The following is a 16,368-nucleotide window of genomic DNA, read 5'->3' as shown; positions in this document are numbered from 1 at the left end:
TCCCAGCCGCGTCTAACCCTTTGAATAAGAATTGGAATATTTTCTGATCACTCTCTTACACGATTATTCCCATGTCACTTTCTGACTTGGTGTATCTGATTTTGGAAGGCTCTGCTTTGACCAACGGGGGATTAAACCTGCACAACCCTGTGAAGAGGAAGCTGGAAGCAGAGAAGGACTATGTCTTTGACAAGAGGCTCAGGTACAGCGTCCGCCAGAATGAAAGCAACTGTAGGTTTCGGGACATTGTCGTCCGGAAGGAAGAAGGGTTCACGCATATCCTGCTGTCCAGTCAGACCTCGGACAACAACGCACTGACCCCTGAGGTGAGAGGGATAGGACCAGAGGGGAGGGCCGGGCCGGGCAAGGCCTGTCGTGCAGAATGGAGTGCTGGCTCCCTGTTCCATTGGGGAGCTCATGAGAAGAGCCACCATGCACACAGACTTGGCTGCGGGACGCAGTTTGCTGGTCACTTTACATACATCCTCCACCTGATCTTGTGACCAGGTACCAATGTTATCCCATTTTACAGATGAAGATCTGGGTAAATGGAGGGATTCAGTAAATTGATCACAGTCACAGAATTGGTCAGGAAACTGCATTGTAATCCATATGTCAAGTCTCTTTGCTTTAGATGGAATTATATTCACTCAGCTCACATTCTTTCAAAAATTGAAATATCATTCACATACTTTTTTAAGTGTACGATTCAGTGGTTTTTAGTATATTCCCAAGGTTGTGCAACTACCATCACTATCTAATTCCAGAACATTCCCATCACCCCAAAGGAAACCCTGTGCCTTTAGCGCTCACTCCCATTCTGTCTCCCCAAGTCCCCACTAATTTACTTTCTGTCCCTATAGATTTTCCTATTCTGGACTTTTTATATAAAGGGAATCATACAACATGTAGTCTTCTGGGACTAGCTTTTCTCACTGAGCATAATGGTCTCAGGGTTTATCCACGTTTAGTGTGTGTCAGGGCTCCGCTCCTTCTCATTGCCTGGAAGTGCCGCGTTTAGTCTATCAGTTCTTCAGTTGATGCACAATTGGGTTGGTTCCACTTCTGACCACTGTATTATGAGAAATATTGCTGTGAACATTTGGGCACAAATTTTTGTGTGAACATATGTTTTCAGGTTTCTTAGATGTATTCCTAATTGTGTAATTGCTGAGTCATATGGTGGCTCTATATTTAGCTTTTTGAGGACCTGTCAGACTGTGTTCCACAGTGGCTGTACAATTTTACATTCCCACTAGTAGTATATGAATGTTCGAATTTCTCTGCATCCTTGACAACACTTATTATTGTCTATCTTTTTTTACTGTGGCCACCTGAGTGGGTACAAGGTAATATCATTGTGGTTTTGATTTGCATTTTTGTGATGACTAATGTTGGGCATCCTTTCGTGTGTTTATTGGTCATTTGTCTATTTTCTTTGGAGAAACATCCATTTAGTCCTTTACCTATTATTAGAATTGTCTTTTTTTAATTGTTGAGTTTTAAGAGTTCCTTTTATATTTTGGATCCTAGACCGTCATCAGATATTTGATTTGAAAATACTTCTTTCATTCTATAAGCTGTCTTGTTACTTTCTTGATGGTGTCCTTTGACATACAATTAAAAAATTTTTGAGGACATCTGATTTATCTGGTTTTTTTTCATTACTTTTTAAGTGATAAGTGAGCAGAAAGGGAAGCAATGAGTACTTAATGCAGTCAGGTAGACAGCACCATTCAAAATACGGGGTTCTTAGTGGGAGCAATGAGATTATCTTTCTTTTTAAGAGATTGTTGATGTGCACATGTGGGAAACGCTCAGCCAAGCAGCCCTCTCCAACTGGACCAAATGGGACAGGGCAGTAGAGGGGGAAATGACGACGGCAACAGCAGTGCCTGCTAGGAGTGCTGTTCATGCTTGTATCTGCTCTTACCCCGTTTCACCCACCAGTGCCCCTCTGATGTAGGATTATTAGGATCCATGTCTTACAGAAGGAAAAACGTAGATTTAGAGAATTTAGCAGGCCTAGGCTCCCACAGCAGATGTGAGCTTCAGGAGGGCAGGGGCCTTGCCCCTCTGCCCACCATGTCGTCTCCTGCACCGTGTCCAGTGCCTGGCCCATTGGAAACAGTTAACTTGAAGGCCCCTTGATCCTGTCCCTGAAATATCCTGCACCATGACTTCCACGTGTAGCAGTGGAGACATGGAGGGTTAACCACAGGGCTGTGTCTTCAGTGGATACAGTCAAGGAGTAGCTACCCACCCAGACTGGGATGCCCAGTGTATACAGGGCACCCAGGGAAGCCCAGGAAGTCAGGTGTGGTGGGAAGTGCTGTGTCCTTGAACTTGCAATCACATGTCTTATCTGTATGGTTTATATAGACTATGGTTCTTTTATGGGACTGTGGGTGTGACAGTCAGGAGTGGTTGCCACCCGGTAAGGGAAGAGATGCCGTAAAGCCTTGGCAGTGTGTGAGGTCTGCCTGTTGCCCCCTGTCTCAGCGTGGTGTTCTGGGATCTCTCCTCTTTCACCTTCAGGAACCACCTTGGGGTTCTCTGCTGTGTAGACCTCTGGGTCAGATTCTGAGAAGGCCAGTGCCTGGGGTTTACTCTGAACGCTGCTTTTCACACATTTCTATACCTGGAAACCTTGTTATTTTAAGCTCATCATGAAACATCTGCATGATACCAATTCTTTTTGGATTTTTTCTACTTCACTACTTTTTAAAAGCACACCTTAAAAAGGCACAGCATTTTCCTCCAATAAATTGAATAATGTGAAATCCTCCGGCTCATTCTGTCTCTTTGGAGCCACTGTGTATGTTAGTTAACTATTGCCTACCCATCATGTTGCATCCAACTGATTTAAGTCTCACCTCCCGAGATGTGGCCTTGGTTAATTAGGGGTTCCTTTCCTAATTGGGGTCTAACAGAACAGGAAGAAAATGGAAAAAAAAATTGATACAATGTTTTTGGCTGTTTCAACCCCCCCAAGTGGATTGACTATATGGATAAGCCAGCCACCTGGGTAACGTAGCCCCAGAGGATCCTGGGGAAATGAAGAGGTGGTGGTAGTGGAGGAATACAGATTTTGGAGCCTAGCAGACCTGGGTTCTAATCTTGCCTCCACCTACTTGCCATTTCTGTCACCTTGGGGAGTTCCTTTGCCTCTCTGAGCTCCCTCATTTGCAGGATTTATACAATATTTTGCTTATGGGATTAGAGATAAGGTCTGCAAAGAGGCTCACAGAGTAGCTGGCACATAGGAGGTGCTCCATAAAGGTTCCTATCATTGTTAAGAGGAAACAGAGGAGATTCAATGGCCACCAGCAGAGCCAACCTGGCTCATTCACGGAGGAACTGGGAGGGGGCCACCTGCACGTCTTAATTTCTTTTTCTAGTTGTCTATGTGACATTGGTCGGACTGGCCTCATGGCCTAAAATTCGTACATCACTGGGTGCCTTAACTAGGTTCTGAGGTAAGCAAGTGCGTTGTAATATTTCTGCCATCTGGAATATAGGAAAGAACCAGGAAAATAATGAAAATGCCCCTTTAGGAGAGAGCCAGCAAAATAGATTTCCCAAAGTCTTGGTGATTAAAATCTCATCTGCTTTCCCATTAGGAGAGGATGCGAAACCCTCACTCAACTCCTGATTTTCTTCAGGGCCCCCATTCTCAGTGGTCGGTACCACCACCGCTGCCCATGGCCACGGAACACACCAGATACACAGCCACACCTCCAGCCTCCCCGCCACACCCGCGTCCTCAAGGCCTATTAGCTTAATGCTCGACGAGCCCTTTGATGTTTCCTTCCATTTTCACCACGGTCATTGTAGGCCGCACTGCTGGGCCATTGTGTCCGGGCTGTTGTGATCACCCACTAACAAGTCTGCCCGCTTTCACTTTCCTGCCCTGTAATCCATGCTCCACAAGGCAGGCAGGGAGATGTGCTGGGAATGCAAATCTGGGCAAATCACCACCTACACACACACACACCCTCAGATACTCCAATGACGCCCAGTGTGGTTAAGAATCAAAGCTCTTAACATGGCTGTGAGGCTGGTGTGCTCTGACCTCTCCAGCTCCATCATCTTTACACATTATTTTTCTCTCCTGTTCTCAGTCACTCTGGCTTTCATTCATGCTCACACCTGCCTCAGGACCTTTACACCTGCCTCTCTTGCTGCCTGAAAAAGTCTCCCCTCAGCTCCCTGCTCACGTCACATCTCTGTCTCACACTTTTTCCCTCCCTCCAGAAGTTATAGTGGTTATTAGTGTGCATGTATTTGTGTAGTCATTTTTTACATGTCTGATTCCCCCTTAGACTATAACATTTTTGAAGAGGTAAACAGTGTGCCACTCATTTGATTCAATAAATGTTTATTAAAATTATATTATGTGCAAGATTCTGAACAAGGTGTTAGAAGGATTATGCAGATGAGTAGAATACTATTTTTAGCCCTTAGGGGATCATGTTAGTTGTCTGATTACTGCATAACAAATTGCCGTAAACTAAGCATCTTAAAACAATAAACATTTATTATCTCATGGTGTCTGTGGGTCAGGAATCCTGGTATAGGGCTTATTAGCTATATGCTCTGGCTCAGGCTCTCTCACAGCCTGCAGTCAGGTGTTAGCTGGGGCTGCAGTCTCAACCGAAGGCTCGGTGGAGGACAAGCCACTTCCAAGTTCATGCAAGTGGCTGTTGGTAGGTCCCAGGTGCTCACTGGCCAGACACCAGTTCTTTGCCATGTGGCTACTCCCCATGGGGGATGTAGTAGCCTATCCAGAGGGCTACTCACCACATGGCTGCTTGCTTCCCCCAGACTGAGAGCTCCAAGAAAGAAGAGAGCAAGAGAAGCCATCCAGGGCAAGCTGTGTCTTTGAATCCCCATCTCCTCCTGAAAGGGCCATCCATTACTTTTGCCATATCCTCATGGTTTGAAGTGAGTCACTAGGTCCAGTCGGGGTTACACAAGGGTGTGAACAGCAGTGGAGGGGATTTCTGAGGGCCATCTTGGAGGCTGCCTACCACAGGGATTTAAATCAAGTAAGAGGCAGGATAAAGTAAGGATGCACACACTCCGTGAGGGAGTTTGCCAGGAGTCTCATGGCAGGGATTTAAAATACCTGGGGTGTTGGGAGAAGGAGCCGTTAGGTATTTCAGAAAGCTTTTGTGAAGGTGTTTGCACTTCAGGGGGCCCCGGGTGACTGATTTTGGCAAGTACAGATGAAGCAGAGAGAGCGACCCTGCTCTACTCCCCCTTCACCCCCACTTGTGATGCGTTGGTCATCTGGTTCCATCCCGTGGCGGATCAGAAGGTACAAGCAGCAGGGGAGGAGTGGTGTGCTTTCTCTGGATACTAACTTCAGGAGCACATGGCAGCCAGCAAGTGCATAACAAGGGCAGTAAATCTCAGGACCGTACTTAGAACTTGAAAATGCATAGCAGCCTGGGACCATTTGTTACAGATGGATTCCCCAGAAGCCTCCAGGGGGACTGATCCGCTGTAGGCTAGCAAGTGACCACTGCGAGGTAGTTATATGTGTGCAATGTATTCTGTTTAAGAAGGCCAAAATGTAATCATTTTAGAATGTCTTAAACAAACCAGTTACATGATAAAATTCGGAGTCATTCAAGAAGGTGGGGCCTCAGCCATCAGTCCAAGTTGGATCATCAACACAAGAAAGGCGAAGGGAAGGCATACAAACTAGATAACACATTTTTTAATATAAAAATGTACTTTGTACTTTTGTTGCATGAATAAAACACAAACTCACTTTCCGTTTAATTCACAAAGGAGGTGGCTGTTTTTTCAATTGTGTTTTTACTGATTGACAAGTGTGCCTTCACGTCGAGAGGCCCCTCTGAGTCCCGTGTAGGATGGCAGCTCATGTCTTTACAGCAGGATGTTCTTTTATTTGCCTCTCAGAGAAACAGAGTTCATATATAGGTAAGAGTGTATCTATTTCTGGAGGCAGATGGATTAAAAGACCCACAAGGTAGTGGCCTGTTAGCTTTTTTGGTGTTCACAATGAGTATCTGTGGCTTATCTTCCGTTAGAGTGGAAAGCGTTTCTCCCATCCTTCTCACAGGGCACAGGCCAGGAGATTCTCTACTCAGCTTGATGTTTTCCCACTACAATCCACCCATTTCTTTAAGTCATCCTACAGTATGGAATGGTAGAAAGAGGAGGGGTTTGGGAGTGAGATTTATATCACGGTTCTGCCTCTTAGTGGTGACCTTGGGCAATTTATTTCACTTCTCTGTGTCTTCCTTTCTTCACTTGTGGGATCGGGATACCATGCCCTTACCTTACAGGACTTTTGTTTGCAATAAAATACGTGAAAATTGCCTGTTGTAGTCTCTGGCACCTCTAAGTGTTTAATAAATTGGGGAAGGGTTCTTTTAAAAGTAAAATTAAAACATGCCCTCATCATATTCCCCCACTGTACCCTATGATCATGCCTACTGAATAGCTGATAATGGTCCTTTAGAAGCGTATTCACTTACTGTCTCTCCAGTTGGACTCTCAGCTCCACCCAGACAAGTGCATGCGTTGTTTCCTCTTACCATGCACTTTCTGCACTTACTTGTTTCTCCTTCCCTAACTTCTGTTAGATTGAGTGATTGAGCTTTTTTATTTTATCCCATCTCCCCTCCCGTTCATTGTAATCCACGTACTTTTCAGAAGTTATCCTTACTTTATGTATACATAGCAAACCCTAAATGTAAGCATCCCTTCTCCAACACCCCCAGACCTCTGAGCTTGGCATTCTCTAGTCATTTCTTCTCTCATCTTACACATTATTATTGCCTAGACTGCAGCTCTACCTAGTGCAAACCTCCACCCTCTGTTACTCAATATTGGTGTGGTGATTTTTATAGTCACTTCTTATATTGACTTATCCATACATTCACCTGTTTCTCTGCTGGCTGTTCCTTGCATGTCAGTTTTTCTTTCTGAATATACTTTCTTCTTCTTAAAGTGCATCCTTTTTCTGTCCTTTCAGTGAGGGTCTAAGAGTGGTAAGCATTCTTTTACTGAAAATGCCTAATGTCTACCCTTGCTTTTGAATGATAGTTGAGCTGGATATAGAATTTGTGTTTGACAGCCATTTTGCTTAACACCTTGAAAATTTTATGGGTCTGAATCTGAAGCCCATTTCCCACCTGTTACCTATAAGCTGTGTGAGGGTCATAGCTGAATTAACAATGAGCAGGAATATAATTAAAGCAGGCTTTCTAGAGAAGGTTAACATACCTTACCTGGGCTGTGCACAGGGATTTTTTCCCACATCTCGAAAACGGCTGAACAAGCAAATGCTGGAAGAAGATTTGCAGAGATTTTCCAGGGATTAAGCAACTTCAAGCCAGGCTCCCAACTCTGCAGCCGGTGACCCCACTGCCACCTTCTTTAGTGCTCTGTGCCTGCTTCAGGGACACTGCAGGCAAGCTCTGGTTTTGATGTTTCTTTGCTCAGCGTGGACGTGGCTTGTATTCAGGGCAGGCTCCCTGCACAGTCAGAGCAGATTTACTGACCTGTGCCCTCAGGCTTGAGGGCTGAGCGCCTTTGGCTTATAGACAGACAGTGAACATCTCCACAAATCCGTCTCTGCCCACAGATCATGAAGGAGGTCCGGCGAGCGCTCTGCAACGCGGCCACGGATGACAGCAAACTGCTGCTCCTCAGTGCAGTGGGCAGCGTGTTCTGCAGTGGCCTGGATTACTCCTACCTAATTGGCCGGTTGTCCAGTGACCGGCGAAAGGAAAGCACCCGGATCGCAGAAGCCATCAGGTGAGCTCTTCCTGTTCCCACACTTTGGGGCTTGCCTAGGGTTGCCAAATGTAGCGCATAAGAACACTGACTGCTCAGTTTAATTTGAATTTCAAACGGCAAAATAATTTTTCTTAGCGTAAGTATATCCCATGTAGCCTTTGGGATATATTGATACTAAAACATTATTTGTCATTTATCCAACATCCAGATTTTAACTGGGCATCTTGTATTTTCCTGCCAAAAATAGGTGTGCCTTTGCTCTCTAGGTTAGATCCCACTTTATTCTTTCGATCAAAATGATTTTATTTCCTATGCGAAGCCTAGCCTTTGGACATGTTCCTGTATTTGTCATCCACACTATTCCTGCCCTCTGCCTAAGGGTGAAAGATTTGATTTTCTGGGTGTTTCTAGTTGGGGAGCTGACATGGCCGAGCACTGGGGAGGAGGCAGAGGAGGCTTCCTGGGCATCTGTGCATTTGCAGACCCAGTGGGACGGGGAGTGTTTCCCCTTTTCTTGTTGCCATCGGGGCAAAAGCTGGGGTCCTGGGGGGACGCCTGATCCTAACAATCAGTGTCACTTTGGGGACACTGAAGGGTAGTTATTTCCCCATTGTGTCTAGGTTTACTGGGAGTAAGTGAACGTGATTTCCAGCAAGGCTGTCACTCACCTGCCCCCCGGGGAAGTGCCCACGTGCTTGCTGCACACCTTGCTCTGTGCTCAGGCTGGAGTCCCAGTGCAGAATTTGTGGGCTCCTGCCGCTCTCAGGCTTGCTGCGCGCAGACAGCCCTGGCCACATCCACGGTGCTGTGTTCTCTGCTTGGACTCGGCTGTCTTTCCGCAGCTGCCTTGTCTTGGGGTGAGGGGTCCGCAAGGTCCACAGTGAGCTTCATTCCCCATTCATGGGACCATCAGAGACAGGGCACCTGGCTTTGCAGCCTGAGGAAAGCCTTGACTGTAGCTTTCCTCTGGTTTACAAATTTCAATGGCGACATTAGCTGGATTTCAGGAAGTTCCAAACTTGAGGGGATGAATGCATTAGCTCACTTCTGGAGAAATGTGGTCAGTGAAATTCAGACATCGGCCATCTCATCAGGAAGGTGAGTTTCCCTTAGAGGAACGGGGTGTTCCCCAGGCCACACGTTCTTGGCCCTGATGACAGGGAGGGTCCTCAGGGAGCTTTTCCCAAACCCAGGTGCTTGGCAGCGTCCCAGAAGATTCTGAATTAATGAGTGTGGGGCGGGGCCTGCGCACTGTTGGTTTTGAAGTCCCCTTGGTGGTTCTCATGTGCAGCCAGTACTGGGAGCTGCTGCCATGTCCTCACCAGGAGGCTCTGCACCTTTCACTGGGAGCACTGGGTGCTCAGGAGCAGAAAGACCCTTATCTTTTATGCAGGAGAGAAAAGGTAGTTATAAGGAGAGAGGGTTAAGAGGAAGGAGATAGAAAGGATAAGGCAGGGGGTGAGGGGTTTCAAGGAAGGACGGGGGACAGACAATACCGCTCCATGGAGAAGGGTGCTCCTGGGGTCTTGAATGGCCACAGCTGGCTCATCACCACCAGTCTTCCGTGGGGAGCCTCCAGCAGACGCAGCCCAAGGTTTGGGACACAACTTGGTGGAGAAGTGCTGCCCAGAGTATTCTGCAGATTTCCACACGAGCATCGTGAGTGGGGGCGCTCTCCATAAGTGAGCTGGGGCGTCAATTCTGTCTCTGCTCCTGCAGATTTTCCAGGCATAGTCTGAGAGGTGGCTTGCAAAAGAACTTTGTTCAAAAGCTGGCACAGCTGAAACATACTGTGGCCACAGAACATTACAAGCTGCTGACATCCCCTGCAGTTCTCTTGGCACATGCGCCCGATCGGCTGGGCCACGTTGGCCCCAGAATCCAGGCCTGCCATGGCCACAGCACCCCCAGCACTGCTCCCACCCCATCCTCACCATTTCCTAAAGAAAACATGCACACACACGACCTGGGACGCTGTGTTCGCTCCAGATGTTCACTGAGTGAACTAGCAGATGTGGGGAGAGCTTGGATGATTCATTCAGTAGAAGCCTCTGTCCGGGCCCTGAAGCTGACTGACCCATCCTGAGAGGCTGCCCTCACCTGAACCCTCCACAGCTGATGTGATGGCCTGCAGGGGGCTTGCTGGGACCAAGAGTGATCAGACAACCCATGTGAAACTTGTGTTCCTGGCACATGAGAAGTTCTCAGAATAGGTGTAGGAATTATTTTCACTGTTAGTACTGTTACTTCCAGCCACGGGTTCTAGCTAAGCCTGAGTCTGACTGTGGAGGGTATCATGTGCGTCTGGGGCTCACAGGCCCTGTATCAGCTGACTTGGCTCTGAACCGTGGCATGGGAGGGCCACACCCCACGGCTCTGGTTAAAGGAATGAGTAGCCAGGGTACAAAAGAAATGCCAGTTGCGCCAGGTGAAATCCAAATATCCACATGTGCAGAATTTTGCTTCTGAGTCTCCTGTAGGTCAGAAGAGGGGGCCACAGGCACCTGAGAACAGAGTAAGAGCTGTGTGCCCCTCCCCAGCAGGGGCACTGATTGTCCAGTGGCAGAGTCAGTGGAAGGCTCCTGAGTCCAGGCACTGTGCTGGTGCCCCATGTGGGCTGTCTCACTTAATTTTCATAACAGTCCTCCGAGGACACGCCACTGGCTTTCCCACTTTACCAGGGTGAAAATGAGGCTCCAGAGATGGGGTAACTTGTCTGAAGCCTCACTGCTCGTTAGGGGCAGAGTTGAGACTTGATCCTGGGTCTTTCAGACTGCAAAGGTCCTGCTCCTCTGCCGCATCAGACCAGCCCAGCAGCTCTGCAGGCTGAAGCCACAATGCTCAGGCTGCAGAGGAAGCCAGGAGGGTCAGAATCAGACAGTGAGCCATCTCCCAGCACAGCCCCGCTGCCCGAGGCAGGATCAGATATCAGAGCGGCAGCATCTGTAATGCAATATCCTGTTTGTTGTCTGGCCTCTGCATCCATTGGGCCCTTGTGGTAGAGATCTACTGCATTAGGTGAGAGGCAGAGGATGGGGAGACTGGTCTGCATGTCACATTCTTATATCCAAGATGTGAGCTGCCGAGGCTGCTGGAACTGAACCAGGAGGGCCGGGGTAGAGGGTGGGAGCTGGGCACCCTCTGTCCCGTGGGCCCTCCCTGGTGGTCCATGATGCTCCTGCACAGAGCTCGGATTAGAAATCACAGAGTGAAAGCCTCTGGGATCCTAAAGAGCAGCTTCCGGAAGGTTCTGAGGGCTGGGGTGAATTCCTGAAGGACTGCCGTGTGGAGGGTGGAGCAGAGTGACTGGGAGCCTCAGAGAGGGTCCGCAGCAGGGAGGTATCTGACAGGGATGGGCCCTCTTTATTAAAAACATTCAACAGATGCCAGAGGATGCACCCTTGGGAAGACTGGGCTTGATGACTCTTAGAGTCCTTCCCGATTCTGAGATACAGGATCCTGAAATGGTTGAGGGTGTTTAGAAACAGAATTTCTGCCAAAAATCACCCGGACTCTGTGGTTCCAAGATCCCTGCAAAGAGGCCCCATGTGCCTTGCAAATGGCATTTGGTTAAAGTCACTCATTAAAACCAGTGACGGGGCCATGAAGCTAGGAAGCCAAGCCAGGAAATGGGCCACTAGAAACCAGGCATCAGAGGGCCATGGTGCCGGGACTCCCTCTTTGTAGCAGGGGCCAGCTGCAGAGGGGCCAGCAGTAGCTGAGATACCTGTCACCTACTCACGAGGAGTCACATAGGAGTCAGGAAACGAGATACCTCAAGCTTGGGTCAGGATGCAGACTTGCACGATGACAGACAGGTCACAAGATACCCCTACCCCAGTGGAATATGGAGCAGTCTTCTCACACTTGATTCTGATCCCAACATATCACTGTGATACCCGCAGCTTTTGATAAGAATTATAGCGGGATGGAAATGGTATCAATTGAGAAGGGATAAATCAACTTGACATTTACATTAGTGAAGTATTAGCTTCTGTAACAAATAAGCCCCAAATATATATATATATAAACCAGCTCAGTTGTGATAGAAATTTACTTCTCGCATATGTGACCCTAAAACAGACGTTATTATTGATCAAGCCATGACTGTCCTCCAAGGCGTGACACAGAACCCTGACTCCTTCCAGCCTGTGACTCCATAAATGTCTTCCAAGACGGCTGTGCTTGTCAAGATGAAAGGGTTTGGAGGACGGCACGATGGGACGTTTCCGTGCACCAGGCTTGGAAGTGTGTCTATGGCCGCCGCTCACATTGCATCAGCCAGCCCTTCGCTACTTGTTCACGCCCACCTGCAAGGGAGGCTCAGAAGCATGTTCTAGCCATAGACTCGGGAAGAAGCGGGAAGGGAATCGGGCCTGTGAATAGCCAGCGCGTCACTACCCACACCTGCAGTCTTGGCTCTTGTTCTGGGAGACTGACTCCTCTATTTACTCAACAGCTGTTCACTGAATGTTCATTCCAATATGTATGGAGACCAAGCTGTGCCAAAGCTGACCCGTGGGTTTCCTTAAGGAGCGGAGGTGGGGGAGTTCAAAAAACAAGTAAGCAGGCAAATAATTAGGATAATTGCAAATTGCAATCATGGTGTTTTCCAAGAACTCTCAGAAGGCCTGTGTGGCTCATGCACAGCGAGCAGGGGTGAGAGAGAGAGGAGATAAGCCTGAAGAGGGGAGCAGAGGCAGACCAAGGTCATGGTCGGGAGTTCGGATTTTATTCTTTTAAGTTTTTGGTAGTTTCCAGTCTTCCACCTGAGAATAATGAAGGATTCTGGCTTTACTAGACATCTTGGATCTTTCTTCATGTCTAGATGAATATTAACATTTCATAGATCTTATATAACAAGTAGAGGAAAGGCGAAAAGCATCCTAGGGCAATGGCAGTAGAGGTTATTGCAGGTGGCTCTGCTCAGTGGGTGAAGGTGCACACCGTGACCCTGCTCACTGCAGAAGGGCAGGGAGATAGAATACTACCTCATCCCACAGCCATGATTCCAGATGCCTCATGTCTCCAGGGGAGCCGAACAGCCTTCCCCAGTTTTGATCAGAGCTGCCCGAACACACAGACCCTCATCAGCATTCTAAAACCTCCCTTCGGGAGTCTGGCATCCCTTTAGGTAATTGAGAATCAGACAATCCTAGGACTGAAGGAAATCTCAAATGTCATCTGCCCCCGGCTGTGTCCACCACCCGAAGCCTGAATCCCCTCTGCAGCATCATCCCAGGTGCCCCCTGAGCCCAAACAGGAGCACCTCTGGCACTGAGCTCGTGCCTCCCGAAGTCACCCCCTCCGCCTGCGGCCAGTGCTGTTAGAGCATTACCTCTCTTTGGGGTCAGTTCCTCCTCTCCTTGTAACACCATCATTTTGCTTCAAGTCCTAGTTCTGGTTCTGAACCTTAATTTTGTCTTTCTTAAGGTGTTTGCAACTTGTCAGTATCCAGGGGGTGGAGGGCAGAATAACTGGGTGAGTGAGGGACGACGGGCATGATCTCGGACCATCTGGGCAAACTGGGAACAGGGTCACCCCATGAGTTTCCCTCCGAACAAACTCCTGTGGGTGCCATCCTGTGGATGGAAGGGTGAGGTCCTGGCCTGGTACCTGCTCCCCTCTGACAACCTGCGGGAGCGTCGCAGCACCTGGGACTCAGCTTGGCAGAGGCCAGGGTGTCAGGCGGGTCTCGGCAGGCCTGGGCACCTGTTCAAGGGCATCTTCTCTTCTCTCTCAGGGACTTTGTGAAGGCCTTTATCCAGTTTAAGAAGCCCATCGTGGTGGCGATCAATGGGCCTGCCCTGGGTCTGGGTGCGTCCATCCTGCCCCTCTGCGACATCGTGTGGGCCAGCGAGAAGGCCTGGTTTCAGACCCCCTATGCCACCATCCGCCTCACCCCTGCCGGCTGCTCCTCCTACACCTTCCCGCAGATCCTGGGCGTTGCGCTGGTAAGCCTCCTTGCTTCCCCCGTGGGACACTGGGATCTGGGTCCCGACAAGACCCCGTATCCCAGAGCAGGACACATGTCCCAGGCTTAGGCTGTGGCCCTTCGTGTGGACGGAAACCCAGGGTACTCCCGACCCGTGGAGTCTGCTGCTGGTCGCAGCTTCCTCCGTCTCCCCAGGGAGCTGGGATGAGGCCGGGCTGGCCTGGGAGCCTTCGGGCTGCGGTGCTGGTGACAGGGTGGGTGTGGCCGAGGGCTGAGAGGGGTGACTTTCGCTTACTGAACGTGTACTTCCTTCACTCAACTGAGTTCACTTAACTAAGTGCTTAGTTAGTTAAAGCGGGCTGAAAGAAGGTAAGTTAGTTCCTAACTTAGTTCACTAAACCAAGTACTTTGCTTAGATTATCTCATTTATTCCTCACAATGACCCGATGAGGTCGTGTATTAGGGTGGGCTGTGCTGTGCCAGTCCCACAATCTCAGGGTCCGAGGGACAGTCCCTCTCTCGCCCTTGTGCAGTCCAGTGTAGATGTAATGCCGTCTGCACTGACTGGGGACCCAGGCATCTCCCACCTCGGGGATCCACCTTCACTTCCAGCCTGGGAGTGAGAAGAGAGCCTGGAGGCAGCCTGGACGTCCTTATGGGCCAGGCCTGCAGGGCACCTTCACTTCCACTCACATTTCACTGGCCAGGATTCGGTCCCATGTCACGTGGCCACGCCCACCCGCAGGGGAGGCTGGGAGATGTAGGCTTGCCATGCGTCCAGGAAGAAGTGGGAAGGGATTTTGGTGATCACAGGGCAGTCTCCATCCCAGATGGACATGGGAAGCCAGGCTCGGAGGAGTTACGGAACTTGGCGCCTCATGGGTCAGGGAAAGGGCCGAGGCGTTTGAGTGAGGTGGCAGAGTCTGCTGTGGGCTGCAGTCAGATTCTGTACCAACTGCCAGAAGCAAGCGTGAGCAGGGGAGGCTGATAACAACAGCTAACCCCTGGAAAGTGCTCACGGGCCGGGGGGTTGCCAGCCATCTACTCATCCTCACCCCAGGCCTGGAGGGCAGCGCCGTTGTTAGCCTCGCTTGGCAGATTTGGGGACTGAGGCTCAGACACTTCAGCGAGTTGCCCGGGGTCACCCAGTCTTGGTGGCAGTAGTGCAATTTGAATACAAAGGGTCTGGTGTCTTGAGTCTGTGCTCTTAACCAGGATTTTATGAAGTAGAACCCCATCCGAGGAGTGAGTCTGAAATGAGGGGTCTCTGCCTGTTTAAGATGGTGCATCTCCCTTATAATAGCTCCTCCGCTAAGAAGGTGGGGAGCTGACCTGGTGCCTTCGACTTCCAGGCCCATTCCAAAAAGCCCCAGAACCCACGTGTGGGCGTCATTGCCCTCGTCGAGGGTTAAAGGAATCCCTGGTCACCATTCCACTGTGAGGGACACCGTGACCTCCCGTGTGTTGAGCCCAGTGGTCTGGTGTTCAGCCCCTACCTGGTTGGCCTGCTCTGCTGGCGCAGATGCTCCTGGGAAGTCCTCCTCCACTCTCTCCTTCCCGATTTCTCTACACCACATGGTCCCGGGTCTCCTTAGCCTTCGGCTGACTTACCCCTGTTAGTTTCTTACAAAGCCTGTGCTGGATCTTCTGAACTGAGCTTGAGCCCTTAGCATTGCTTAAAAGGCTCAAGGGACCCAGCCCCTCTTTCCCTGTTTGATCTCCCGTCTCGATGTTCCCGGCCCAGCAACTCCAAAATGGAGCTGCCAAGGCCTGTGAGCTCTGCTCACGCACCACACGCTCTCTAGTTCAGTGCCTCCTCTGTCCTTAGCATTCTGGAGATTCTCTTCCTTCCCACCCAGGTGGAGGGTATCAGGGTGAGGCTGGTAGGCGCTGGGTACACATGGGGTAGCAGTCCCTCACTAAAGGACTGCTGGTCCCGAGATCGTGCACAGGGCCCCCTGATTATGTCGATTCTCCCTGCTGCCTCTCCAATATTTCTATTTGGGAAAATGTGTCCACTCCGTTGTACTGCAAATACTATGTTGCCCTCTGATCACAAAGGGCTGAGGGATTGTCCCAGCTTGCCTTGCCCACTTACGGTGTGCCAGAGACACTGTGCCAGGCACGTTCCACACAGTGATCTCATTCTCTCTTCTCCTCTGCAAAGGTAGGGCTTATCCTCCACTTCACAGATGGAGAAACTGAGGCCTAGGGAGCTGAGGTGGCCCTCCAGTAGGTGAGAAAACTGCTCTTTCTTTCAGCCAGCAACCTCGGTGAGCTCTCAGTAGGCACCGGGCCTCGTCTTACCTACTTAGAAGTACAAGATGAGGGAAATGTGGGCCCCATCCTCGGTAATCCCTGGTCTTAGGGTGTGAATGTGTGGCTGGCATGCTGTCTGCCTGCTCTTCTGTCGTCTCACTGAATCCTCACAGTCATCCGGTGGTGCCTACTTTAGAGATAAGTAAACTGAGACTAGAAGAGGGGAAGAGATGTGGGCGAAGCAGGGATGTCTGACCCCACAGCCTGCGCTTTCTCCACACTGGTCCTGGAAACCTTTGCCTCCCTGTCTGGGGAGGTAGAAACTGCACAGGTGGCCACACTGCTGACTTTGATGGGGTTTGGGGAGGTGGTTGGACAGGCTCCCAGCGGGG

The 16,368-nt window shown here is 49.8% G+C and overlaps 1 protein-coding gene across 1 annotated transcript in view; it reads left to right on the top strand.

The window, feature by feature from the left end:
• CDYL2 (chromodomain Y like 2) overlaps positions 1–16,368 on the top strand; it is a 162,254-nt gene that overhangs the window by 135,001 nt on the left and 10,885 nt on the right. The window contains exons 3-5 of the mRNA XM_036993858.2: positions 109–326; positions 7,628–7,800; positions 13,526–13,736. Coding sequence (XP_036849753.1) covers positions 109–326; positions 7,628–7,800; positions 13,526–13,736 — 602 coding nt within the window. The remainder of the gene's footprint in view (positions 1–108; positions 327–7,627; positions 7,801–13,525; positions 13,737–16,368) is intronic.

Source organism: Manis javanica, chromosome 17, assembly GCF_040802235.1.
Source record: "Manis javanica isolate MJ-LG chromosome 17, MJ_LKY, whole genome shotgun sequence".
NCBI lineage: Eukaryota > Metazoa > Chordata > Mammalia > Pholidota > Manidae > Manis > Manis javanica.
Note: the sequence above shows the minus strand (reverse complement) of the source record. Positions and strands in the feature narration are given on the sequence as shown.